Source organism: Meles meles, chromosome 19, assembly GCF_922984935.1.
Source record: "Meles meles chromosome 19, mMelMel3.1 paternal haplotype, whole genome shotgun sequence".
NCBI lineage: Eukaryota > Metazoa > Chordata > Mammalia > Carnivora > Mustelidae > Meles > Meles meles.
The window spans coordinates 59,074,887-59,102,518 of record NC_060084.1 but is presented as its reverse complement, the minus strand read 5'-3'; the positions used below and the strand labels follow the sequence as shown (position 1 = coordinate 59,102,518).

Here is a 27,632-nt window from a genome sequence, read left to right as displayed (position 1 = left end):
AAATGTAATGTTCCTCCAGGAAGGTCCCAACTATCTTACTGTTTAATGCCTTAGCGGAGGGGTAAACAACCTGAATGTGACAATGGCAAGGTCTCTGGTATCCTGTGAATCTTCTATAAAATATGAAAGTTCCTTCAAAACCTCCCTCTTCCTTACCTCCCCCAACTCCATGGTATATAACTGCCACCCCTCACAACCCCGGGGCAGCAGCTTTTCCTGACCATGGGTCCTGTCCCCATGTTTAATAAACCATCATTTTGCACCAAAGATCTCAAGAATTCTTTCTTGGTTGTCGGCTCCAGACTTCACCCCAATGAACCTCATCTATAATCCAAAACCACATCACATGTTTCCATCACACCAGCCACATCCTAATGTACACTTCATATTTCTGCCTTCAAGTTTCCTGTCCCTCCTTGAACATAATAAAAGCCACTTAAGGCAGGACGACTTGTCATGTGATTGCATTTCTCCCATATACCTAACCCAAAGTTCTGAAAACACAATATGAGCTCAAAGCACATTTGTTAGACAGTGAATAAAGATGACATTTGCATTTACTTTTAGTTTTAACTTTTCCAGTTGTCCAAAATGTGCTGTTTACCTCTCCCTCAAAAGTACTAAGAAAATTAGTGAAGGAAGCCACATTTAAAATGGAGTCAGTTGGCCCTGACTGGGGAGATTTCTCATAGGTAGGATATGCAGAATCAGCAGGAGGAAGGAAGATACTTTTTTTTTTTTAATCCTTCTTAAAAAAAAGACTATTCATCTGAGAGAGAGAGAGCAGGTGAACAAGCTGCAGGAGTGGCAGGAAGAGAGAGAGGGAGAAGCAGACTCCCCACAGGGAGGCTGATGTGGGACTTGATCCCCGCTTCCAGGGATCAGGACCTGAGCTGAGGTAGAGTTTAACGGACTGAGAAACCAGGTGCCCCAGGGTACTTTTTTTTTTTTTTTAAGATTTTATTTATTTGACAGAGATCACAAGTAGATAGAGAGGCAGGCAGAGAGAGAGAGGGAAGCAGGCTCCCTGCTGAGCAGAGAGCCCGATGTGGGGCTCGATCCCAGGACCCTGAGATCCTGACCTGAGCCGAAAGCAGAGGCTTTAACCCACTGAGCCCCCCAGGCGCCCCCCAGGGTACTTTTTATGTGATAACGGAGGATGGTTTCTTGGTAGAATCCTAAGCTCCTTCAAACAAAAGAAAAGATATCTCTCCTGGTCACAGCAAGGACACACTAACCTTGGCATACAGCCAATGAAACACCGCCATCCCCTCTCTTTTTTTGCATGACGTTTCATTGAAAACCACCCTCACCGATCTCCTAATAACAGGTTAGAAAAGCTAACCTCCTATTCTCTTCAGACTATCTTGTGGCTGGCCGCAGTGTATTTATTCCTAGCTGAAATTCCTCTGTTCCTGAAGAAGCTCAGTTTGCTAGTAAAATAACTGCCATTTATACGTAAGGTTCACATTAGTATATGCCTCACCGTTTCAGGAATGACTAATGACACATATTGATATAAACAGCCTCACGACGTCCAGGCACATTGGGCTAGCACGGTGACATGCTCTTTTTGATTCTGTCTTTTCCCAGGCTTGTGAAGCGTACTGCGAAACGTTCTCTGAGGTGACAACCACTTTACAGCTTCTCCTGACCTGAAGGGACACCTACGGTCCTGAACTCCAGGGTGTGCCACACCCTCCCTGAGACCCCAAGAACCCTGGGAGCCACCCCACGCGGAAGAGCGTAGCGTCTGAGGACGCAGGAGGAGCCAATGAGGGCTGGGAACGCGGCATTTCTAGGCGTGCGCATCCGCTGGGGGCGGGACTTCCGGCCTCATCCCCGCCTGCCTGGCTGCAGCCCCAGGTTAGGTCTGTTTATCTCCTCAAGTTCCGGAGCGCGGGTCCGAATCGGGTAACTGACGCTGAAGACGCGAAGACCGGCGCCTCCTCGACGGACACAGTTGAGCCCGGGTATCCGCTCCGCTCCGGCCCGCTGTAAGCCCACCTATCCGATGGCGGCGGCCGCGCCCAAGAACTCGGCTGAGGTAAACGCTCGTCCCCCGGGCCCTCCCCGCCGCCCCCCACCCAGACCCCGAAGGCCCGAGCGCGGAACGCCAGCTAGCGGCCCTGCGGCCCCGGCCCCGGTGTCCGGAAGAGGGAGGCGCCGGGGCGGGGGCCCGATTGGGAGCGCCGGCGGACTGCCTGCGGGAGCGGGCTCCAGGCTGAGGGGCCGCCGGGTTGGGGGCCCGCGCCACCAACGGGGGACGGCGCGGCTGCCTTGGTTCTGTCAGGAGCAGGGTGCCGCGCGGCGGGTGAGGCCGGCGCAGTCGCTGCCTGCCGAGGCCGTGTCTGCTGGCGGTGAGGGGAGGTGGTCCAGCCCGGGTGTCAGGGGGCTTTCTCGGGCCGCAGAGAAGCGCCGCCGCCGGGGCTGAGCGCGCAGGCGGGGCGCGCAGCAGGAGGGACTCGCGGTGGTCGCTGGTAGTGGCCCGGACCGCCACCGTGTCCGCCCTGGATGTTGGAGAACCGGCTGCCGTTGGTCTGTTTACGGAGAAGGGCTGAGGCGAATTGTGGGTGTCGCAGGGGAGAGGAGAACGGGGGGAGTGAGGGAACCCCGGGGCTTTTGGTCGGTGACGCTTGAAGAGAAAACTGCAGAGATTTTACCCGCGGAGATGTTTTTGCTGTGGGAGCGACAGGGAACAGCGTTTGGGACCGAAGAAGTCGAGTCAAAGCAGTAGCCAGTGTGGAGAAGAGAGAGGTCGTCGTTTGTGTTTTTCTGTTTTTTTTGTTTTTTAAAAGATTTTATTTATTTATTTGATAGAGATCACAAGTAGGCAGAGAGGCAGGCAGAGAGAGAGGAGGAAGCAGGCTCCCTGAGGAGCAGAGAGCCCGATGCAGGGCTCGATCCCAGGACGCTGGGATCATGACCAGAGCCGAAGGCAGAGGCTTTAACCCACTGAGCCACCCAGGTGCCCCATTGTTTGTTTGTTTGTTTTTAAAAAGAAAAAAAAAAAAAAAAAAGGAAAGGAACGATAGCTGCCATGAACTCCAAATCTACGGGACTAAACTAGAAGATCGAAGTATAGTGGCTTCTCATTAGCTGAGCTCTTAGGTGGGGCGATCATGAAAAGGCTGTGGGGGGGGGGGGCGGTAGTGAAGTAGTAACCCAAATAAGTTCAAGTCCATCTCTTTCTGTTGGGCCCACCAGTTGATACCACCCACTGTAGTAGTGTCTGAGAGCTCCCCTCTCCCAGTTTAGGGAGGTTTCCCATCATTAATTTTCACAGTTCTAGCAGCTGAAGGGAGGGAAAGTCCCATCAACCTGATGGAAGTTAACGGTAAGTTGCTTCTCTTTGGGGGGTGTCCGAACTGGTTTCCACAGTGTTAGGTGACTTAGATGTTTCAGAAAATGGTAAGTGTTGGCATCAAGTGGGCACTGGAGAGGAAATTTTGGGAAACTGGGGGAAAGATTCATGATGGAGAGTTTGAAAAGTGATGGCTGCTGTGTGGACCAGGGTGGAGACTTGGATCACATTTGGGAAGGGAATGCAGAGTGTCATGGCAATGCTCTGAGTAGGTCAGAGGGACCTAGTAACGTGTGCTGAAGAGTGGGTTTCCTGCTCAACACGTGGTCGGGGTTGCTGGGCATTGTGAACACAGGTGAAGGAAAGAGGCCGTGATCTGGCAGATACATGGACAAGCCTTCCGTGGGATGATGGGACAAGACATAGCTGAGGACGTGGGGGTTTTTGTTTGTTTGTTGTTTAAGTAGGCTCCATTCCCAGTGTGGAGCCCAACACAAGTCTTGAACTCAGAACTATGAGATGGAGATCTGTGTTGAGATGAAGAGTTAGATGCTGAACCCATTTAGCCACCCAGGCGGCCCCTCCTGTGAGTATTCGAGAGGCTGGAGCTGCTCTCTATTCAGTGTTCTAGGGCTTCACCAGAATTTTGTGGCCAGCTTTATGACATGTGGAGTGTTTCAGAGGCTTCCTGCCAGAAAAGGTCTGGGGCAAATGTCATTTTTGGTGTTCTGTGCCTGGCAGAGAGATCCTTAGGGCTGGGGTTTTCAGAAAGGTCCAATACTGGATGATTGGTTCTCAGCTGTCGAGGGCCAGCATGGGTAGTAGGGGAGTAGAAGACGGTGTAGGAACGTCCTAGGTTGACAGTGGTTGTGAGTGTCCTACTGCAGAGAAGATTAGAGGCAGGTAAGGAGGCTTTTCAGCAGCATTTGAGGCTTTCCCTCAGTTGGGATCCATGGGAGTACTGGGGTGATAGCAAAACCTGTTTGTCTTTGTGACACATCCTTTGGTTGTCAAGCGACAAGGACAAGTGTGAGTCAAGGGAGAATCCTTTGGAAGGTGTGGGCTTTCATCTGTGGGGTCTGAAGACATGAGAGGTACAGTCTACAGAATCATGTAGACCTGGAGAGGAAGTGTGAGCTAAGGGCCTCTGGGCCCTGGTATTGAAGACTTCCTGGCAGAGCAGGGCCTGTAATGGGCTGTCGTGGGGGCACAACCTGGGAGACTCCACGGGAATATCCTGGCAGGGGGATGGGACTTGCAGGCCAAACCCGGAGCTTAGATTGCTTCCATGTGTCCCCTGCATGTTATTGCTGAGCACTGAGCAGTGATCGGTGGGAAGGTGAGAGGAGAGCAGCATTAGAGGCACCAGGACCTGGTATTATCTGAGGAGGGGAGCTGGGCTGGCAGGGGAGACCGGGGTGGGTGTGTGGGTTGGCTGGTGGGTTCTCAGAGAGAGAATGCTCCGGGTTCCATGTTTTCCTTTCATGGTAGTGTGGTGTGACCTTTGAGGACGTGGCCGTGTACTTCTCCTGGAAGGAGTGGAGGCTTCTTGATGAGGCGCAGAGACGGCTGTACCACCATGTGATGCTGGAGAACTTTGCACTTGTATCGTCACTGGGTAAGGCCCTCAGCGTCCCCTTGACCTGCCCTGGACTCTGTATCCTGCGGACTCCCCTCCTCCTTTCTCCAGGGGAGGGTTTGTCCTTCTCTGGTGTGGACTGTGTTCACTGCGTGCTTCCCCAGCTTTCTGGGCAGTTGCTTTTGTTGCTGGCCCTGAGTTGTTGGTGTGCCCTTCTGTCTGCCCGCAGCCCCAGTACCCGCTGCGCTGAGCCCTGATCGGGTAAGATCGGAGGCCAGTGGTCCTGCATGGAACCTGATGGAATGTTCCTTGCTTGCCCTCTCCCTGGCTGGGACCCTGTATCTAGGTCCATGACTCATCGATGGCCCAGGTTTTGGCCCCTCCCTTAGGTGACATTTCCCTGTGCCTGCCTGTGCCTGAAATAGGAGGCATTGGTATGCGCACTGCTGTAGTGGACCGTGGGCCGTTTCTCAAGAATGTCCTGTGTGGATCTTTCTGTAATATTTACACCTCTTCTTCTACCTGGCCTCCTCCATTCATGTTTGTGAGGTATGATCGACAAATCAAATTCTGTGACTGAAAGTGTTACATAATGATTTCATGTGGTTCAGCATTATCAAAGTTCTTACCAAAATGAAGTGAATCAGTACAGCCATCACTTGGCATCGATACTTTTCTTGTTGTGCTGGTGAGAAATCGGAAGATCTACCCTCTGAGCAAATGTCAGCTCTACAGTGCAGTATTAACTGTAGTCAGTGTGCCCTATGTTAGTTCCTCAGAAGTGGATCCTTTGTCATTGAAAGTTTGTCTCCCTGACCATCCTCTGCCCTCCTATGCTTTGGGTGTCCTGTTCAAAAATCCTTGCCAGGGCTAAGGTTAAAGAGGCTTTTCCTTCTGTTTTTGCCGGGAGCTTTAGGGTTTCGGGTCATGGGCTTCAGTCTTTTTTTTTTTTTAGATTTTTAAAAATTTATTTATTTGACAGAGATCACAAGTAGGCAGAGAGGCAGGCAGAGAGAGAGGAAGGGAAGCAGGCTCCCTGCTGAGCAGAGAGCCCAATGCGGGGCTCGATCCCAGGACCCTGAGATCATGACCTGAGCTAAGGGCTGAAGCTTTAACCCACTGAGCCACCCAGGCGCCCCATGGGCTTCAGTCTTGCATCAACCGTATGTGTGTTTCTAGGTACTGTGGGTGGGGGTCCACGCCTACTGTTTGCATTTGGGGAGTCAGGTTGCGCAGCAGTGCGAGAGAGGGTATTTTTTCCCCCGTGTAGATTCGTGGCATAATAGTGAAAGAGTCGTTGACTGTGTATGTGTGGCTGTTCTTGTGGGCTTTTCCCTCCTCCCTTCCGTTGTTCGGTTTTTATGCCTTTACCTGATTGTTTAGCATCGTCTAGCTTTGCGGTCCAGTTTGAAGTCAGAAATGTGCAACCTAAAGAATGGATCTTCTTTCTGAAGATTGCTTGGCCTTTAGGCTTTGGTTGACTTGGTGGCAGATGTCCCAGTGTCCCCTGTGGAGCAGAAAGCTGGAGGCTCTGCTGAGAAGGGACCTCCATCACACCCACCCTGGGGCAGGTGGAGACAGCCCAGGCTTTATTGCCCACGCATCCCCACATGTGTCTGCAGGGATTCTTCTGTGTGCTTGTGCCCTCTTTGACGCTCCCTGTGTACCTGTCCGTCTTAATTGGACCGTTGAGCCGGCGAGGCTCATGTCATTCAAGGCCAGCCGTTGCGTTGATTTTTCTTGAGGCTAAGGATGATATCTCTCCTCCTACCTTCCTGCTGATAACAGTCCCAGAGGACATTTTTCTATGTCCACTGTGTCCTGAGTAGCTCTAGGACAGTGCTGGTGGTGCGCTTGGCCTGTTTTCGAACAGTTCGTCTGTCTTCCTGGTGCGCTCTAGTTGCTCAGCTAGGGCTTCCAGGAGGAGCGCCTTGTGTATCAAAGCATGGACATGCCCCAGACATGAGCAGATGGGCTTGGAGGGAGCCTGTTCCTCGTGAATGGCCGCTGGCAGCGGTGGGATGTCAGGCCTGTGTTTGATCTTACTGGGCACCTTTCTTAGCTCAGCCAGAGTTCAGAGCCATTGCCGATGGCCACCCCCCATTTCTGTCTGCCTTCCTCACCGTTGACCTTCTTTTGTCAAGTGGATTCTACTCCTTTGGTAATTCCTGTACGGGGATAATCCCTACTGGATAATCTCAGGCATCCACATCTCACCCATTTCGGTCACTGCTCTTTCTGTGTATCTCAGCATTTACCCCCAGGCATGTTGAAATGAGATAGTCACCATGTCCTTAAACTGCCCTTAACTGTCCCCTTAAACTGTAGCCCATTTCGTGCGATTGGCTTGTGCTCAGTCCTCTACTCAGGCAGAGGCCAGCAGCCGCAACCGTGGTACACAAACCTTTGGGCAGAAAACAAGCTGTAGACCTTGGCTCTCTTCCTTGTCCTACCCTAGTTTTCTGTCCTTCTAGTGTGCTGTCCCTAGTACGTTGACGGCTTGGGCCCAGAAACGCCCAGTGGCCTGTCCTATAGTTGAGTTTCTTCTCTTGTGTGTGGAAAAGCATGCTATACCATCCTGCCTACATGAGTCGGGTGTGTGTGTGATGGGCTCACTGTGACCTCGCTACAGCCAGCACGTGTTTCACCAGCGTTTCTCTGCCTTCAGGTTGCTGCTGTGGAGCAGAGGATGAGGAGGCCCCCTTTGCACAGAGCGCTTCTGTAGGCGGGTCCCAGACCAGGCCGCCCAGGGCCGCTCTGTCTTCCCGGAAGACCCACCCCTGTGAGATGTGTGGTCCCGTCTTGAGAGACATTTTCCACTTGGCTGAGCCCCAGGGGAAAGAAAACAGCCAGAAATGGTTGAGGTGTGGGGCCTGCGGGAAACAATTTTCTTTCAGTGTGAAGTTGGAGCAGCAGCGGCAGCAGGAACAGCCCGCGGGAGCAAAACCATTCAGAAGCCGTGTGGACAGGGCCTCTGCTGTCAAGAGCTGGGGATTCGGTGTTTTGGGAAAGCCCTTTCCCTGTGGAGACGTTGAGAAGGGCTTGCTGTCTGGCTCGGGGCATCTGGGGCAACAGGCCACTTGTACTGGGGAGAAGCCACACACGATCCCCCAGTACAGGGCAACGTTACAGCGCAGAAGCAGTCATGGCGCTTGGGGAGGATCGAAGAACGCCTTTGGTCCCAAACACACAGATACTCGGGACCAGGGTGTCCACCTTGGAGGACAGTCCTTTGTGTGCAGTGAGTGTGGGAAAACATTCAGGTACAAATCCTTATTTGCCATACACCAGAGATACCATACTGGAGCACGACATCATGAGTTTGGTCCATGTGGAAAATCCCTTGGGCAACGACCAACCCTGAATGAACCCGGGAAGACTCAGGGTGGATCCAGGCAGTACAGGTGCAGCAAATGTGGGAAATCCTTACGTGGCAGATCTGTCCCCCTTAATCTCCAGAAGTTGCCCAGTGGAGAGATGATTTATGTTTGTAGCGGGTGTATGAAATCGTTCAGCAGTAGCTCAGTGTTGACTACTCATAGCGTTCAGTCTGGAGATAGGTTTTATAAGTGTCGTGTCTGTACAAAATCTTTTCCGTCTATGTCTGCCCTCTGTTATCATCAGAGAACTCACGCAGGGAAAAGACAGTATGAGTGCAGTGATTGTGGGAAATCTGTTACCAGTAGGTCTGCCCTCCATTCTCACCAGAGGGTTCACATGGAACAAAAGCCTTATAAATGCAATGAATGTGGGAAATCTTTTGCTGGTAGTTCTGCCCTACATTGTCACCAGAAAAATCACAGTGCAGTTAGGCCTTTTGAGTGCAGTGAATGTGGGAAATCTTTTGCTGGTAGTCTTGTCTTACGTTATCACCAGAGAGTTCACACTGGGGAAAGGCCTTATGAGTGCAGTGAATGTGGCAAATCGTTTATGCGAAAAACTAGCCTTAGTGTACACATAAAGGTTCACTCAGGTTCAAGCCCTTATGAGTGTAATGAATGTGGGAAGTCTTTTACTACTAGGTATTCCCTTCATTTTCACCAGCGGGTTCACACTGGGAAAAAGCCTTATCAGTGCCTTGAATGTGGGAGATCTTGTACTAGTAGTTCAGCCCTCCGTAGTCACCAGAGAGTTCACACTGGAGAAAGGCCTTATGAGTGCCGTGAATGTGGGAAGTCTTTTACTGGTAATTCTGCCTTCCGTTATCACCAGAGACTTCACAGTGGAGAACGGCCTTATGAGTGCTGTGAATGTGGGAAATCTTACACTACTAGTGCTGCCCTCCGTTATCACCAGAGTGTTCACACTGGAGAAAAGCCTTATGAGTGCCATGAATGTGGGAAATCTTTCACCAGTAGTTCCTCCCTTCGTTATCACCAGAGATTTCACACTGGAAAAAAGCCTTATAATTGCAGTGAATGTGGGAAATCTTTTGTCACTAGTAAACAGCACCGTACTCACCAGATAGTTCATAGTAGAGAGAGACCTTATGAATGCCCTGAATGTAGCAAATCCTTTCCCCGGAAAGACACCCTCAATGTACACAAAAAGCTTCACTCAGGTGAACGGCCTTATGAGTGTACTGAATGTGGGAAATCATTTACTGCTAGTTCTGCCCTCCGTTACCACCAGAGGCTTCACACTGGAGAAAGGCCTTATGAGTGTAATGAATGTGGGAAATTATTTACCGTTAGTTCTGCCCTCCGTTCGCACCAGAGACTTCACACAGGGGAAAGACCCTATCAGTGCAATGAATGTGGGAAATCCTGTACTACCAGTTCTGCCCTCCGTCGACACAAGCGAGTTCACACTGGAGAACGGCCTTATGAGTGCCATGAATGTGGCAAATCATTTACTGCCAGTTCTACCCTCCGTTATCACAAGAGAGTTCATACTGGAGAACGGCCGTATGAGTGTAATGAATGTGGGAAATCATTTACTGTTAGTTATGCCCTTCGTTCGCACCAGAGTGTTCACACTGGAGAAAAGCCTTACCAGTGCAATGAATGTGGGAAATCTTTTATTAGTCTTAGTGGTTTTAGATATCATTACAGACTTCACACTGCAGAAAGGATTTAAAACAGTACAGAACGAGATACTTCTTGCTTAGTGGCGTTTAAGCTGGAGGACAATCTCTGAGGGGGCCACTTACCTGAATTGAACGTGGTTCCCCTGAATGTCCCCAGTGGAGTAACTTCCCATAAGATCCAGTCACTTTCAGAAAAATTCGGAACCTGCATAGTGCTTTCTGATGTGTGTGCAGTCACTGCAAGATGGAAGTCACTGGCAGTGTCTGACACCTAGCAGTTCCCAGTAGTGTGCATATGTCACCACCCTAACATGGTTAATGATGCCGGGCTGTTCGCGTTCTCAACTGCTCATCCAAATTCTGGGTACCTGGAACCGCTCATTCCGTTCCCAGTTAGGTCATGGCTGTGACCAGTGTTGATCCACGGTGGGTGATGTGAGTTCTGGGTGGTGACTCGCACAGGAAGGCTAAATCCCACGGGGATGTTGCTGGTCGCCTGATGCTTTGATGACTATTTGCAGCTTCCAGGTCACCACACAGGAATTATGTGCCCCGTGTTGCTCTCATTAATGTATCAGTAAGTGCCATGTTTGTTTAATTACCTTTGATCTTAGACATTGTGTGCACTCGAAGGGGTGGTTTGGAAGCAGGATCGGGCTCTCCCACATGAAGGAATGAGCAGATCGCATTCCATCCCATACTTGCTGTGTCTCTGAGAGGAAAATTGTAAATGTATCAGTAATACTGACGTGCATATATATATGTACATACTCCAGCCTGTGTGTTAATTTGTGTTACAACCCAAGACCTTTGTGATGGGCTGAATTGTATACCCAAATCCGTATTTTGCAGTATGACCCCCAATACCTCACAAGGTGAGGATAGTTAGACATAGCATCTTCAAAGACATGATGAGGTTGATATGGGTTATTAGGATGGACTCATGCGGTATGGCTGGCGCCGTGAGAGGAGGAGATGAGGAATCCGGCACCCAGGGATGACCATGGGCGGACACGGAATCCCCGTCTGCAAGCCAAGGAGAAAGGCCTCAGAAGAAACTAACCCAGCTGACACCTTATGTTCAGTTTCAAGACTCCAGATTGGGGTGAAATAAATCTCTGTTGTGTGGTTACCCAGTGTGTGGTACTGTGTTACATCAGTTCTAGCTAATACAGCCCCTCGGATCCACATCTGGGTTTTGTGGTCTGGATGCCAGGAAGCTTTGTGTGCCCAGAGGTCACCGTGAAGAGGGAGCACTTGAGACCTTCTCCAGTGCTTGTGGAAACAAGAATATTTTGCTTGTCCACAGCTGATAGCCCAGGCTGCCGGGCACTGTTGAGTGGAATCTCTACCCAGATCCTTCACAGGAGCCTTGTGACAGGCTTTGCAGTTTCCACTTGGAACCCCACCGGGGCAGGGGGACTGTAATTGGTAATCTAGATGATTTGGGCAGTTAGGTACCTCAGAGGACAACTCAGGCCCCTGATGGGGTGTATGTCTTCCAAAAGGGTATCCACAGATGATGATGTGCCTGGTTGGCCAGTATCAGTGTTCATAAATTCTTCACGTTCAGACACATAGCCTGTGTAAGAGATCATGGCAAAATAACCCATGAATTCTGGTTTGCTCCCTGGTGCTTACATGTCAAGGCCATTGTGGTGCAGGAGGAAAAAGGATAAAGTTACAAGGGACAATTTATCCTCCAGGGATGTAGCTTTTGTGACCCCTCCCAGCCAGCATACTTGTTGGAATCCTAAAGGACTAGCAGACACTTGTTCTGAACCATCCTCCTCCCAGGTAGTCTCCCAGATACTCCCAGCCTCTAGGCCTAAGAACACAGATCTTACTGGAGGAGGTGGTGCAGAGTCCTTTTCTTGCCCAATATCTCCCCAAGTCCTTGAATAAACCATTTGTCCCCTAGGTTGACTTCCCAGCGTTTTCTTTCTTTCTTTTTTTGTTTTTAAGATTTTATTTATTTGACGGAGAGTGAGAGGAAGCTCAAGCAGGGGGAGTGAGAGAGAGAGAAGCAGGCCTCTGCTGAGCAGGGAGCCTGATGCAGGGCTCCATCCCAGGACCTGGGATCATGACCTGAGCCGAATGAAGGCAGACAGTTAATGACTGAGCCACCCAGGCGCGCCGAATGTATATCCCTTTCTCGTTCAACAGCACCGTTTTCTTCCTGGATGTATACCACTCTTGATGTCTTCCATCTGTTTGGAGCATCTGGGATATTACTAGTATTTACTCTTTGCAAAGGAATCACTCTGTATTTTCATTATAATTCCTTATGTGGATAGAGGTTTCATTTCACTTGTGCTAAAACTGAAAGGGCTGACAGGGGCGCCTGTCAGGGCGCCTGGGTGGCTCAGTAGGTTGAGCCTCTGCCTTTGGCTCAGGTCATGATCTCAGGGTCCTTGGATCCAGACTGCATGGGCTCTCTGCTTCCCCCTCTCTGCCTGCTGCTCTCCTCCTACTTGTGATGTCTCTCTGGAAGAAATAGAATCTTAAAACAAAAACAAAAACAGGGCGCCTGGGTGGCTTAGTGGTTAAAGCGGTTAAAGTGGGCGGTCAACAAATGGGACTTTGTTATACTGATGGTGCAGGGCGGTGGGGAGGGGAGGTGCAAAAGAACCTAGCCTGGGGGTCCCAAGCAGAGTAGGTTTGGCCAGTCCCTGCAGAGAAAGCAGAGGCGGTAAAGCAGAAAGGCATCTCAGCAAGCCCAGCACAGAGAAGACAATGGCCAAACCGCTCAAAGGTTGTCTCCAACGTGCTGAGATCGCTTCCACGTTTATAGAATGAGAACGGGAGGCCAAGGTGGGTGGGTACATGCAGGTAGTCAGTGAAGGTCAAGTAGGTCATAGTCCTGGAGTCAGTCTTGGGTGGGGACTTGCTGGCTCAGGGCAATCCTTAGAGGGAGGCGCGGTGGTTTTGATTCCCATCTGGGGATGCCTTGCCAGCAGGGTCTTCTGTCTGAGTCAAGAGACAAGCTGGAAAGAAGAGACCGACTTGAAAGTCTGAGGTCAAAACTGGGTCAGCCGAGGTCCTCTCCTCGTCCTAAGAAAAGCGGTATGTATGGGTGAAGCCACCTTGGGCCCTCCAGCCAACCTAGTAACCTTGAAGGTTTAACAAGCGCCCTTTGCTTCCATGATGGACTAACCTCTCTCTGTTCATCTACAGGTCATGCTTTCTCTCCCGCAAAGAGCTGAGCATCGTGCAGGCCACAGAGCAGAACGGAGCCTTCTGGGCGACCCCTAGGCCCTAAGGAAGGAGAGCCCTTGTACAGCCGCCCAGCACTGTGGTGATGTCTGTAGCTGCACCATGGAGCGTGCGTATAGTCCAGAAACGTTTCAGACCTCTGTCCTCCCTTTTCTGGTTAACTGCCTGAAGCTTTTTATTTTTTGGTGGCTTTTTTTAAGGTTTTTATGTACCTGACAGAGAGAGAGAGAGTACCAGTAGGCAGAGCGATAGGCAGAGGGAGAGGGCAAGGGGACTCCCCACTGAGCAAGGAGCCTGACATGGCACTGGATACCAAGACCCTGGCATCATGACCTGAACTGAAGGCAGCCACTTAACCAGTGAGCCACCCAGGCATCCCTGCCCTAAGCTTTCAGAACCCAAGTGTGAGGCAGAAAGGTTGGAGTTGGCCTCTGCAACAAGAGTCCGCTTTCTTCCCAGCCTACTGCTGAAAACTCATATTCCTTTCCCGTGAACATTTTCTGCGCTCATCAAAGAGTAGTGATCCCTTAATAAGAGAAAGAGACGGTTTAGACATTAACTTTTTCAGGGGAGCGATACATGTGTGCTGCAACGTTTTGCAGCCTAGGTCATGAAATCCTGTAGTTGCACAGGAGATTCTGGTGAATCACAAGAACACCAGGTGCCCCGTCCACAGGATCCAGAGGAAGGAGATGGAATGTTTTACTGTGTGCCCGTCTCACGTGGAAGCTGGTTAGTGCAAAAAGGGGGGAATTTTGGAGCTCCTCCCCAAAAGTCCGAGTCCATAGGTCTCAGTTGTGGGCAGAAAATCACCATTTCTAATGAGTTGAGGTGATGCTGATGGGGAGGTCAGTGCAGCGATGACACTGTGGAAGGAAGTTTCCAGGGAAGACGACACTGTCTCGCTCCAGGCCCCCGTAGAGGGCGGCTGTGGACGTACAGTCTGGGGAGCGGCAGAGTGAAGGGTGCTAGTGCACAGCTGCTGAGTGTCTCTGCAGTGAGCCAAGCAGGCTGAAGCCTTAAAGGACTGGAGTCCCAGGGACCCGACTGCTGAAGGCTCCACAGGAAGCCACCGAGAGAGCCACCTGACCCTTTTGCTTCCAACTCCAAATCCAGAAGGAGCCCGTTAGACTCCGGTGGCTCCCTGCCCTAGCCACTACGTGAGCAAACTGAAACCAAACCGGGACCAAATTCTTGTAAAAGCCTCCAGGAAAAGGAGTGCAAATGGAAGCTAAGGACAGGCCACCACAAGCCGGAAGTAGGCGGTTCCCTACGTTATAGCCAATCCCATAACATCCTTGCTTGGATTCTTTCAATTGGTCTAGAACAGCGTTTGCCCTAGTTTTGTTTGGTGCTGCCTGAATGGATTTGCTGTTTGCTCAAATAAGCAGTTTGGGGGGAAAATCATTTTTGGTGCCATAAAGCTGATATTATTAAAGCACGGGGAAAGGACAGGTGGGGAGAAAGAGCTGCCATTTGGAAATTTTATTGCAGCTCAGTTTATCCTTTAACAGAGCTAATAAAGACCCACATGACTCATCTCTGCTCAGTCATGTTCTTAGGGCAAGGGATTCGTTTGTGCTCATGTAATACTACATCCATTCTCACGAAATACCCTCTCCTGGTTTGGAGGGAAGAGAAGGCAAGCTGAGGGCAAAGGAGAAGCTGACACCCCCACCATGGGATATATGTGACATTCCTCAGGCTTCCCGGTTGCCCTACAGGAAGAATAAATGGTTTACCAAGAGAGGTCACAATCCTGTCAGGCCTGTCTCCTTGGTTACAGAACTCTTAGTAATTTATAATAACAAAGTATTTCTCTCAATATTTCAGCTTCCAGTAGAGAACATATATACAATTAAATATCCTTGAATTCTGCAGCCCTTTGACAGATACTTGATCCAGGCAAAATGTAATGTTCTTGCAACTCTCTTAACTGTTAATGCCTCACTAGAGGTGGAAACAACCTTAACTTGACTTTGGCAAGTCCTCGGGTGTCCTGCCAGTCTTCCGTAACATATCAGAGTATTTTCAAAACCTCCATTTTCAAAACCTCCATTTTCCTTACCTCCCCCAACCCCGGAGATTGTAATCAGCCACTGCTCACAACCCTAGGCAGCAGCACGTTCTGCCCTCGGGTGCTGTCCCTGTGCAATAATAAACCACCATTTTTCATCAAAGACATCTCAAGAATTCTTTCTTGTTCATCACCTCTGGATTCCAACGTACTGAATCTCACTTCTGTTCCAAAACCACATCACTTGATTCCATCACACCTGGCACATTTTAACGTATACTTTGTATTTCTGCCTTCATGTTTCTTGTCCTTTGAACATAGTAAAACCTACATGAAGGCAGGACTTCTAGTCTTCTAACTGCATATCTCTCAACACGTACCCAGAGTTCCTGAAAACCTAGAATGAGTCAGTGCACATTTGTTAGACAATGAGTAAAGATGACATTTGTGCCTATCTTTCCTTTTAACTTATCAGGGTGCCCTAAACGTCCTCTTCACTTTTCCCTCCAAAGTATTGTTAATTAGTAAAGGAAGCCACATTTAAAATGGAGTCAGTTGGCCACAAATGGAAAGCGCTTTCACAGGGAGGACATGGATAATGAGCAGAAGGAAGGAAGATACTTTTTATTTTGATGAGAATGTATGCTTTCTTGGTAGGATTTTCAATCTCCTTAAAAAAAAAAAAAAAAAAGGATGATTTCTCTTGTCACAGCAAAGACACACTAACCTTGGCATGCAGCCAATGAAAAACTCCGACCTCTAACTCTTTTCTTGAATGACCTTTAGTTGAGAGCCACGGTTTCCAATCTCCTTCATCCTTATGTTTCAGGAATGACAAATGACACATTTTTATGATTAAAAAACCTCACGACGTCCAGGCACATTGGGCTAGCACGGTGACATGCTCTTTTTGATTCTGCCTTTTCCCAGGCTTGTGAAGCGTTCTGTGAAAAGTTCTCTGAGGTGACAACCACGTTTCAGCTTCTCCTGACGTGAAGGGACAACTACGGTCCTGAACTCTAGGGTGTGCCACACCCTTTCTGAGACCTCCAGAACCCTGGGAGCCACCCCACACGGAAGAGCGTAGCGTCTGAGGACGCAGGAGGAGCCAATGAGGGCTGGGAACACGGCATTTCTAGGCCTGCGCATCCGGTGGGGGCGGGACTTCCGGCCTCATCCCCGCCTGCCCGGGTGCAGCCCCAGGTTAGGTCTGTTTATCTCCTCAGGTTCCGGAGCACGGGTAAGGATCGGGGTAACTGACGCTGAAGACCCGAGGACCGGCGCCTCCTCGCCGCACACAGTTGAGCTCGGGTATCCGCTCCCCTCCGGCCCGCTGTCGGCCCACCTATCCGATGGCGGCGGCCGCGCCCAAGAACTCGGCTGAGGTAAACGCTCGTCCCCCGGGCCCTCCCCGCCGCCCCCACCCAGACTTCGAAGGCCCGAGCGCGGAGCGCCTGCTCGCGGCCCTGCGGCCCCGGCCCCGGTGTCCGTGACAGGGAGGCGCCGGTGGGCGCGGGCCCGTGTGGGAGCGCCGGCGGGCTGCGTGCGGGAGCGGGCTCTGGGCTGAGGGACCGCCGGGGCGGGGGCTGCAGGAGGCCCGCGCCACCAACGGGGGACGGCGCGGCTGCCTTGGTTCTGTCAGTGCGGCGCGGCGGGTGAGGCCAGCGCGGTCGCTGCCTGCCGAGGCCGTGTCTGCTGGCGGTGAGGGGAGGTGGTCCAACCCGGGTGTCAGGGGGCTTTCTCGGGCCGCAGAGAAGCGCCGCTGCCGGGGGTGAGCGCGCCGGTAGGGCGCGCAGCAGGAGGGACTCGCGGTGGTCGCTGGTGTGGCCCGGACCGCCACCGTGTCCGCCCTGGATGTTGGAGAACCGGCTGCCGTTGCTCTGTTTTCGGAGAAGGGCTGAGGCAAATTGTGGGTGTCGCAGGGGAGAGGAGAACGGGGGGAGTGAGGGGAACCCCGGGGCTTTTGGTCGGTGACGCTTGAAGAGAAAACTGCAGAGATTTTACCCGCGGAGATGTTTTTGCTGTGGGAGCGACAGGGAACAGCGTTTGGGACCGAAGAAGCCAAGTCAAAGCAGTAGCCAGTGTGGAGAAGAGAGAGGTCGTCGTGGGTTTTTTTGTTTGTTTGTTTTGTTTTCTTTTGTTTTTCTTGGGAAGGAGCGAAAGCTGTTACAACTCCCCAGTCCAGGGGAGTAAACTAGAAGATCCGAAGTATAGTGGCTTCTCATTGGCTGAGCTCTTGGGTGGGGCGATCATGGAAAGGCTGTCTCTTGTGTGTGTGGGGGGGGGGGGGGGTGGTAGTGAAGTAATAACCCCAAATAAGTTCAAGTCCATCTCTCTCTGTTGGGCCCGCAGTTGATACCACTCACTGTGGTGTCTGAGAGCTCCCCCCAAGTGCAACCTCCCGACCCCAATTTAGGGAGGTTTCCCATCATTAATTTTCACAGTTCTAGCAGCTGAAGGGAGGGAAAGTCCCATCAACCTGATGGAAGTTAACAGTAAGTTGCTTCTCTTTGGCGGTGTCTGAACTGGTTTCCACAGTTTTAGGCGACTTTGATGTTTCAGAAAATGGTAAGTGTTGGCATCAAGTGGGCACTGGAGAGGAAATTTTGGGAAACTGGGGGAAAGATTCATGATGGAGAGTTTGAAAAGTGATGGCTGCTGTGTGGACCAGGGTGGAGACTTGGATCACATTTGGGAAGGGAATGCAGAGTGTCATGGCAATGCTCTGAGTAGGTCAGAGGGACCTAGTAACGTGTGCTGAAGAGTGGGTTTCCTGCTCAACACGTGGTCGGGGTTGCTGGGCATTGTGAACACAGGTGAAGGAAAGAGGCCGTGATCTGGCAGATACATGGACAAGCCTTCCGTGGGATGATGGGACAAGACATAGCTGAGGACGTGGGGGTTTTTGTTTGTTTGTTGTTTAAGTAGGCTCCATTCCCAGTGTGGAGCCCAACACAAGTCTTGAACTCAGAACTATGAGATGGAGATCTGTGTTGAGATGAAGAGTTAGATGCTGAACCCATTTAGCCACCCAGGCGGCCCCTCCTGTGAGTATTCGAGAGGCTGGAGCTGCTCTCTATTCAGTGTTCTAGGGCTTCACCAGAATTTTGTGGCCAGCTTTATGACATGTGGAGTGTTTCAGAGGCTTCCTGCCAGAAAAGGTCTGGGGCAAATGTCATTTTTGGTGTTCTGTGCCTGGCAGAGAGATCCTTAGGGCTGGGGTTTTCAGAAAGGTCCAATACTGGATGATTGGTTCTCAGCTGTCGAGGGCCAGCATGGGTAGTAGGGGAGTAGAAGACGGTGTAGGAACGTCCTAGGTTGACAGTGGTTGTGAGTGTCCTACTGCAGAGAAGATTAGAGGCAGGTAAGGAGGCTTTTCAGCAGCATTTGAGGCTTTCCCTCAGTTGGGATCCATGGGAGTACTGGGGTGATAGCAAAACCTGTTTGTCTTTGTGACACATCCTTTGGTTGTCAAGCGACAAGGACAAGTGTGAGTCAAGGGAGAATCCTTTGGAAGGTGTGGGCTTTCATCTGTGGGGTCTGAAGACATGAGAGGTACAGTCTACAGAATCATGTAGACCTGGAGAGGAAGTGTGAGCTAAGGGCCTCTGGGCCCTGGTATTGAAGACTTCCTGGCAGAGCAGGGCCTGTAATGGGCTGTCGTGGGGGCACAACCTGGGAGACTCCACGGGAATATCCTGGCAGGGGGATGGGACTTGCAGGCCAAACCCGGAGCTTAGATTGCTTCCATGTGTCCCCTGCATGTTATTGCTGAGCACTGAGCAGTGATCGGTGGGAAGGTGAGAGGAGAGCAGCATTAGAGGCACCAGGACCTGGTATTATCTGAGGAGGGGAGCTGGGCTGGCAGGGGAGACCGGGGTGGGTGTGTGGGTTGGCTGGTGGGTTCTCAGAGAGAGAATGCTCCGGGTTCCATGTTTTCCTTTCATGGTAGTGTGGTGTGACCTTTGAGGACGTGGCCGTGTACTTCTCCTGGAAGGAGTGGAGGCTTCTTGATGAGGCGCAGAGACGGCTGTACCACCATGTGATGCTGGAGAACTTTGCACTTGTATCGTCACTGGGTAAGGCCCTCAGCGTCCCCTTGACCTGCCCTGGACTCTGTATCCTGCGGACTCCCCTCCTCCTTTCTCCAGGGGAGGGTTTGTCCTTCTCTGGTGTGGACTGTGTTCACTGCGTGCTTCCCCAGCTTTCTGGGCAGTTGCTTTTGTTGCTGGCCCTGAGTTGTTGGTGTGCCCTTCTGTCTGCCCGCAGCCCCAGTACCCGCTGCGCTGAGCCCTGATCGGGTAAGATCGGAGGCCAGTGGTCCTGCATGGAACCTGATGGAATGTTCCTTGCTTGCCCTCTCCCTGGCTGGGACCCTGTATCTAGGTCCATGACTCATCGATGGCCCAGGTTTTGGCCCCTCCCTTAGGTGACATTTCCCTGTGCCTGCCTGTGCCTGAAATAGGAGGCATTGGTATGCGCACTGCTGTAGTGGACCGTGGGCCGTTTCTCAAGAATGTCCTGTGTGGATCTTTCTGTAATATTTACACCTCTTCTTCTACCTGGCCTCCTCCATTCATGTTTGTGAGGTATGATCGACAAATCAAATTCTGTGACTGAAAGTGTTACATAATGATTTCATGTGGTTCAGCATTATCAAAGTTCTTACCAAAATGAAGTGAATCAGTACAGCCATCACTTGGCATCGATACTTTTCTTGTTGTGCTGGTGAGAAATCGGAAGATCTACCCTCTGAGCAAATGTCAGCTCTACAGTGCAGTATTAACTGTAGTCAGTGTGCCCTATGTTAGTTCCTCAGAAGTGGATCCTTTGTCATTGAAAGTTTGTCTCCCTGACCATCCTCTGCCCTCCTATGCTTTGGGTGTCCTGTTCAAAAATCCTTGCCAGGGCTAAGGTTAAAGAGGCTTTTCCTTCTGTTTTTGCCGGGAGCTTTAGGGTTTCGGGTCATGGGCTTCAGTCTTTTTTTTTTTTTAGATTTTTAAAAATTTATTTATTTGACAGAGATCACAAGTAGGCAGAGAGGCAGGCAGAGAGAGAGGAAGGGAAGCAGGCTCCCTGCTGAGCAGAGAGCCCAATGCGGGGCTCGATCCCAGGACCCTGAGATCATGACCTGAGCTAAGGGCTGAAGCTTTAACCCACTGAGCCACCCAGGCGCCCCATGGGCTTCAGTCTTGCATCAACCGTATGTGTGTTTCTAGGTACTGTGGGTGGGGGTCCACGCCTACTGTTTGCATTTGGGGAGTCAGGTTGCGCAGCAGTGCGAGAGAGGGTATTTTTTCCCCCGTGTAGATTCGTGGCATAATAGTGAAAGAGTCGTTGACTGTGTATGTGTGGCTGTTCTTGTGGGCTTTTCCCTCCTCCCTTCCGTTGTTCGGTTTTTATGCCTTTACCTGATTGTTTAGCATCGTCTAGCTTTGCGGTCCAGTTTGAAGTCAGAAATGTGCAACCTAAAGAATGGATCTTCTTTCTGAAGATTGCTTGGCCTTTAGGCTTTGGTTGACTTGGTGGCAGATGTCCCAGTGTCCCCTGTGGAGCAGAAAGCTGGAGGCTCTGCTGAGAAGGGACCTCCATCACACCCACCCTGGGGCAGGTGGAGACAGCCCAGGCTTTATTGCCCACGCATCCCCACATGTGTCTGCAGGGATTCTTCTGTGTGCTTGTGCCCTCTTTGACGCTCCCTGTGTACCTGTCCGTCTTAATTGGACCGTTGAGCCGGCGAGGCTCATGTCATTCAAGGCCAGCCGTTGCGTTGATTTTTCTTGAGGCTAAGGATGATATCTCTCCTCCTACCTTCCTGCTGATAACAGTCCCAGAGGACATTTTTCTATGTCCACTGTGTCCTGAGTAGCTCTAGGACAGTGCTGGTGGTGCGCTTGGCCTGTTTTCGAACAGTTCGTCTGTCTTCCTGGTGCGCTGTAGTTGCTCAGCTAGGGCTTCCAGGAGGAGCGCCTTGTGTATCAAAGCATGGACATGCCCCAGACATGAGCAGATGGGCTTGGAGGGAGCCTGTTCCTCGTGAATGGCCGCTGGCAGCGGTGGGATGTCAGGCCTGTGTTTGATCTTACTGGGCACCTTTCTTAGCTCAGCCAGAGTTCAGAGCCATTGCCGATGGCCACCCCCCATTTCTGTCTGCCTTCCTCACCGTTGACCTTTTTTTGTCAAGTGGATTCTACTCCTTTGGTAATTCCTGTACGGGGATAATCCCTACTGGATAATCTCAGGCATCCACATCTCACCCATTTCGGTCACTGCTCTTTCTGTGTATCTCAGCATTTACCCCCAGGCATGTTGAAATGAGATAGTCACCATGTCCTTAAACTGCCCTTAACTGTCCCCTTAAACTGTAGCCCATTTCGTGCGATTGGCTTGTGCTCAGTCCTCTACTCAGGCAGAGGCCAGCAGCCGCAACCGTGGTACACAAACCTTTGGGCAGAAAACAAGCTGTAGACCTTGGCTCTCTTCCTTGTCCTACCCTAGTTTTCTGTCCTTCTAGTGTGCTGTCCCTAGTACGTTGACGGCTTGGGCCCAGAAACGCCCAGTGGCCTGTCCTATAGTTGAGTTTCTTCTCTTGTGTGTGGAAAAGCATGCTATACCATCCTGCCTACATGAGTCGGGTGTGTGTGTGATGGGCTCACTGTGACCTCGCTACAGCCAGCACGTGTTTCACCAGCGTTTCTCTGCCTTCAGGTTGCTGCTGTGGAGCAGAGGATGAGGAGGCCCCCTTTGCACAGAGCGCTTCTGTAGGCGGGTCCCAGACCAGGCCGCCCAGGGCCGCTCTGTCTTCCCGGAAGACCCACCCCTGTGAGATGTGTGGTCCCGTCTTGAGAGACATTTTCCACTTGGCTGAGCCCCAGGGGAAAGAAAACAGCCAGAAATGGTTGAGGTGTGGGGCCTGCGGGAAACAATTTTCTTTCAGTGTGAAGTTGGAGCAGCAGCGGCAGCAGGAACAGCCCGTGGGAGCAAAACCATTCAGAAGCCGTGTGGACAGGGCCTCTGCTGTCAAGAGCTGGGGATTCGGTGTTTTGGGAAAGCCCTTTCCCTGTGGAGACGTTGAGAAGGGCTTGCTGTCTGGTTCGGGGCATCTGGGGCAACAGGCCACTTGTACTGGGGAGAAGCCACACACGATCCCCCAGTACAGGGCAACGTTACAGCGCAGAAGCAGTCATGGCGCTTGGGGAGGATCGAAGAACGCCTTTGGTCCCAAACACACAGATACTCGGGACCAGGGTGTCCACCTTGGAGGACAGTCCTTTGTGTGCAGTGAGTGTGGGAAAACATTCAGGTACAAATCCTTATTTGCCATACACCAGAGATACCATACTGGAGCACGACATCATGTGTTTGGTCCATGTGGAAAATCCCTTGGGCAACGACCAACCCTGAATGAACCCGGGAAGACTCAGGGTGGATCCAGGCAGTACAGGTGCAACAAATGTGGGAAATCCTTAGACCCTAAATCTGTCTTCCTTCATCCCCAGAAATGGCACAGTGAAGGGGAGAGTTATGTTTGCAGTGGGTGTGAAAAATCGCTTAGCGGTAGCTTAGTGTTGATTACTCATAGAGTCCAGTCTGGAGATCGGTTGTATAAGTGTCATTGCTGTGCAAAATCTTTTCCGTCTATGTCTGCCCTCTCAGATCATGAGAGATCTCGTACAGGGCAAAGGCGGTATGAGTGCAGTGATTGTGGGAAATCTGTTACCAGTAGTTCTGGCCTCCGTTCTCACCAGAGAGTTCACACTGGAGAAAGGCCTTATAAATGCAATGAATGTGGGAAATCTTTTGCTGGTAGTTCTTCACTACGTTATCACCAGACAATTCACAGTGGAATTAGGCCTTACGAGTGCAGCGAATGTGGGAAATCTTTTGCTGGTAGTTTTGTCTTACGTTATCACCAGAGAGTTCACACTGGGGAAAGGCCTTACGCATGCAGTGAATGTGGCAAATCCTTTATCCGAAAAACTAGCCTCAGTGTACACATAAAAATTCACTCAGGTGAAAGGCCTTATGAATGTAATGAATGTGGGAAAAATTTTACTGCTAGTTCTGCCCTCCTTCATCATCAGAGAGTTCATACTGGAGAACGACCATTTGAGTGCCGTGAATGTGGAAAATCTTACACTGCTCGTTCTGCCCTCCGTTCTCACCAGAGACTTCACACAGGAGAGAGGCCTTACGAGTGTCGTGACTGTGGGAAATCTTTTACTTTTAGTTCTGCCCTATCTTCTCATCGGAGACTTCATACTGGCCAAAGGCGCTATGAGTGCTATGAATGTGGGAAATCTTACACTGCTAGTTCTACCCTCCGTTCTCACCAGAGACTTCACACTGGAGAACGTCCTTACAAGTGCCGTGAATGTGGGAAATCTTTTACTAGTAGTTCTGCCCTCCGTTACCACCAGAGACTTCACACTGGAGAACGTCCTTATGAGTGCCGTGAATGTGGGAAATCTTTTATCACTAGTAATCAACGTCGTTCTCACCAGAGAGTTCACAGTGGAGAGAGGCCTTATGAATGCCCTGAATGTGGCAAATCCTTTCCCCGAAAAGGTAGCCTCAGTATACACAAAATGGTTCACTCAGGTGACCGGCCTTATGAGTGTAATGAATGTGGGAAATCATTTATTGCTAGTTCTGCCCTCCGTCGTCACCAGAGAGTTCACACTGGAGAAAGGCCATATGAGTGCCATGAATGTGGGAAATCATTTACTGCTAGTTCTGCCCTCCGGTATCACCAGAGACTTCACACTGGACAAAAGCCTTATGAGTGCCGTGTATGTGGGAAATCTTTTATCACTAGTAATCAACATCGTGCTCACCAGAGTGTTCACAGTGGTGAGAGGCCTTATGAGTGCAGTGAATGTGGCAAATCCTTTCCCCGAAAAGATAGCCTCAGTGTACACAAAAAGGTTCACTCAGGTAAACGGCCTTATGAGTGTAGTGAATGTGGGAAATCATTTACTGCTAGTTCTGCCCTCCATCGTCACCAGAGACGTCACACTGGAGAAAGGCCTTAGAGTGTTGTGAATGTGGGAAATCTTTTGATGAGTCATGATGGTTTGAGACATCATTACAGACTTCACACTGCAGGAAGGATTTAAAACAGCACAGAAGCTGATACTTCTTAGTGGCGTTTAGGCTGGAGGACAACCTCAGAGGCGGCCACCTACCTGAATTGAACATGGTTCCCCTGAATGTCCCCAGTGGAGTGACTTCCCATAAGATCCAGCCATTTTTGGAAAAATTCGGAACCTGCATAGTGCTTTCTGATGTGTGTGCACTCACCACAAGATGGAAGTTACTGGCAGTGTCTGTGGCAGTGTCTGGCACCTGGCAGTTCCTGGTGTGTGTATGTCACCACCCCAACATGGTTAATGATGCGGAGCTGTCTGCTTTCTCAACTGCTCATCCAAATTCTGGGTACCTGGAACCCCTCGTTCCGTTCCCAGTTAGGGCATGGATGTGACCAGTGTTGATCCACAGTGGGTGATGGGAGTTCTGGGTGGTGACTCGCACAGGAAGGCTAAATCCCACGGGGATGTTGCTGGTCTCCTGATGCTTTGATGACTGTTCGCAGCTCTCAAGTCACCACAGGAATTGTGTGCCCCGTGTTGCTCTGATTAATGTATCAGTAAGTGCCATGTTTGTTTAATTACCTTTGATCTTAGACATTGTGTGCACTTGAGAGGGAGTTTGAAAGCAGGATCGGTTTCTCCCACGTGAAGGAATGAGCGGATCGCATTCCATCCCATACTTGCTGTGTCTCTGAGAGGAAAATTGCTAATAAATATTAATGTACATATATATACATATACATATACATATATATATAAATACTCCAGCTTGTGTGTTCATTTGCATTATAACCAAAGACCTTCGTGATGTACTGAATTTTACAGTCTCAGATGTGTCCGAGAAGTGTGAGTCATAGAATAACTTGGGAGCTGGATGGCAAAGCTTGGGACAGTAGGGAAAGTTTCAGATGGAGGGTTTGAAAAGTGATGGCTCTGATGTGGGCCCGGGTGGAGGTTTGGATCACATTTAGGAAAGGAACACAGCGTGTAATGAGAAAGCTGCTAGTAGGTTCAGTATCCTACTAAGTTGTGCGGAAGAATGGTTGTGTTGGGCAGCATGTGGTGGTGGTCGACGGGCATTGTCACCATGGGTGAAAGAGAGGGAAAGATCTGGCAGATGATGGCCAAGGTTGCTTGGGATGATTGGAAGAGATGGCTGAGGACGTTGAAAATTGAGACAAGATGACTGGGGCTGTTCTTTCTTCCGTGTTCTAGGGCTTTAGCAGAATTTTGTGGTCAGCTTTTACGGTGTCTGGGGTATTTCAGAGTCTTCGTGCCAGAAAAGGTCTGAGGCTAATGTGATTTATGGTTCTGTGTGCCTGGCAGGGAGACCCTTAGTGCTGGGGTTTTCACAAAGGTTCAGTAGAGGATGGTTGGTTCCCGAATGTCGAGGGCCAGCATGGGCAGCAGAGAAGTAGAAGATGGTGTAGGAGGATCCTAGGTTGACAGTGTTGGTGAGTGTGTTACTTCAGGGGGGATTAGAGGCAGGTGAGGAGGCTTCAGCAGCATTTGAGGCTTTTCCTCAGTTGGGATCCACGGGAATACTGGGGTGATAGCGGAACCTGTTTGTGTTTGTCACAAATCCGTTGGTTGTCATGGGACAGGTACAAGTGTGAGTAAACAGAATCCATTGGTGTGGGGTAGGAAGGTGTGGGCACCCATCCGTGGGGTGTGAGGATGTGAGAGAGGTACAGTCTACAGAATCATGTAGACCTGGAAAGGAAGTGTGAGCTAAGGGCCTCAGGGCCCTGGTATTGAGACTTCCTGGCAGAGCAGGGCCTGTAATGGGCTGTCGTGAGGGCACAACCTGGGAGACTCCACGGGAATATCCTGGCAGGGGGATGGGACTTGCAGGGACATATTGCTTCCATGTGTCCCCTGCGTGTTATTGCTGAGCACTGAGCAGAGATCGGTGGGAAGGTGAGAGGAGAGCAGCATTAGAGGCACCAGGACCAGTATTATCTGAGGAGGGGAGCTGGGCCGGCAGCGGAGACCGGGGTGGGTGTGGGGGGGTTTCGACTGTGAGTTCTCACAGAGAGAATGTTCACTGTTTCCTCTCTTCCTTTTTGGCAGAGTGGTGTGACCTTTGAGGACATTGTCATATACTTCTGTCCTCTTTCAGTTTCAGAGATGGCACAATGGAGAGAACTGTTATGTTCGCAGTGGCTATGCGAAATATCTTAACCGTGGCTCAGTGTTAATTACTAAGAGCATTCAACCTGTAGAAAGGCCTTCTTAGTGTAGTGACTGTTCCAAATCTTTTACCTCTATGTCTGCCTCTCATTATCACTGGAGATCTCAGAGAGGGGAAATACCTTATGTGTGCAGTGAATGTTGGATATCTTTTATCACCAGGACTGACTGACTTTCTCATTAGAATTTACACTGAATAAAGGCCTTATGTGTGCAGTGACTGTGGAAGGTCCCTTCGCCAGAGAAACAAGCTCAGTATACACCTAAAGGTTCACTGAGGAGAATGACCTTTTAAGTGTAATGGTTGTAGGAAATGTGTTATTTTTAAATAGATTTATTTAGGGGTGCCTGGGTGGCTCAGTGGGTTAAAGCCTCTGCCTTTGCCTCAGGTCATGATCCCAGAGTCCTGGGATCGAGGCCCGCATCGGGCTCTCTGCTCAGTGGGGAGCCTGCTTCCTCCTCTCTCTCTGCCTGCCTCTCTGCCTACTTGTGAGCTCTGTCTGTCAAATAAAGAAATAAATAAAATCTTTAAAAGATGTATTTTTTTATTTTATAGAGGGAGAGAACACTGAGAGGAGATGCATATGCTTTCTCCTACTGAGCTTGGATCTAGAATGGGCGCTTGATCCCATGACCCATGAAATCATGGCCAGAGCCCAAACAAATAGTTGGACGCTTAACCATTTGAGCCACCAATACACCCCAAATGTGGGAAATCTTTTAAGCAGATGGCAACATTCATTTGCCATCAGGGAGTTCACCCAGGAGAAAAGCTTACGAGTGCAATGAATGTGGAAATATTTTTTTTAAAGTTTTTTTAATTTATTTGGCACAGAGAGAGATAACAAGCTGGCAGAGAGAGCGGAAGGGAAGCAGGCTCCCTGCTGAGCAGAGAGCCTGATGTGGGCCTCATTTTCATAACCCTGAGATCATGACCCGAGCCAAAAAGAAGAGTCTGTTGCTTCACGCACTCAGCCAACCAGGCACCCCAGCCAAGCATTATTTTTGTTAGTTATAATAAAAGACAAATGGTTATTTTTTAAAAGATTATTTATTTGACAGAGATCACAAGTAGGCAGAGAGGCAGGCAGAGAGAGGAGGGAAGCAGGCTCCCTGCTGAGCAGAGAGCCTGAGGCGGGGCTCAATCCCAGGACCCTGAGATCAAGACCCAGGCCGAAGGCAGAGGCTTAACCCACTGAGCC

General features: G+C 50.5%; 2 protein-coding genes across 3 annotated transcripts; both read left to right on the top strand.

Annotated features, from left to right (window-relative positions):
* The first annotated feature begins 1,846 nt into the window (after positions 1–1,846).
* On the top strand, positions 1,847–11,044 carry LOC123931876 (oocyte zinc finger protein XlCOF6-like). The gene is made up of 3 exons (XM_045989519.1): positions 1,847–2,047; positions 4,796–4,922; positions 7,552–11,044. Exons 1-3 carry the CDS (start codon positions 2,015–2,017, stop codon positions 9,960–9,962), a joined length of 2,571 nt encoding a protein of 856 aa, XP_045845475.1. The 5' UTR covers positions 1,847–2,014; the 3' UTR covers positions 9,963–11,044.
* Positions 2,936–26,801, top strand: LOC123931878 (zinc finger protein 345-like). Of its 2 annotated transcripts, none has more exons than XM_045989522.1 (3): positions 2,936–3,262; positions 17,566–19,224; positions 21,854–26,801. In XM_045989522.1, the coding sequence occupies exons 2-3, from the start codon at positions 19,191–19,193 to the stop codon at positions 24,178–24,180; spliced, it is 2,361 nt and encodes a 786-aa protein (XP_045845478.1). In that variant the 5' UTR covers positions 2,936–3,262; positions 17,566–19,190; the 3' UTR covers positions 24,181–26,801. The 2 variants fall into 2 exon arrangements, with proteins under 2 accessions (XP_045845478.1, XP_045845477.1); XM_045989521.1 differs by lacking the exon at positions 2,936–3,262 and adding an exon at positions 16,298–16,530 and having other exon boundaries at positions 19,098–19,224.
* Positions 26,802–27,632: the final 831 nt, after the last annotated feature.

What these genes read in the sequence shown, in the direction of transcription:
- LOC123931878 (XM_045989521.1), top strand. Translation starts at nt 16,498, where the DNA reads ATGGCGGCGGCCGCGCCCAAGAACTCGGCTGAG. An exon ending in CGCCCAAGAACTCGGCTGAG is followed by an intron (nt 16,531 to 19,097) that starts GTAAACGCTCGT and finishes CTTTCATGGTAG; the next exon opens with TGTGGTGTGACCTTTGAGGA. An exon ending in TGCACTTGTATCGTCACTGG is followed by an intron (nt 19,225 to 21,853) that starts GTAAGGCCCTCA and finishes CTCTGCCTTCAG; the next exon opens with GTTGCTGCTGTGGAGCAGAG.
- LOC123931876 (XM_045989519.1), top strand. Translation starts at nt 2,015, where the DNA reads ATGGCGGCGGCCGCGCCCAAGAACTCGGCTGAG. An exon ending in CGCCCAAGAACTCGGCTGAG is followed by an intron (nt 2,048 to 4,795) that starts GTAAACGCTCGT and finishes CTTTCATGGTAG; the next exon opens with TGTGGTGTGACCTTTGAGGA. An exon ending in TGCACTTGTATCGTCACTGG is followed by an intron (nt 4,923 to 7,551) that starts GTAAGGCCCTCA and finishes CTCTGCCTTCAG; the next exon opens with GTTGCTGCTGTGGAGCAGAG.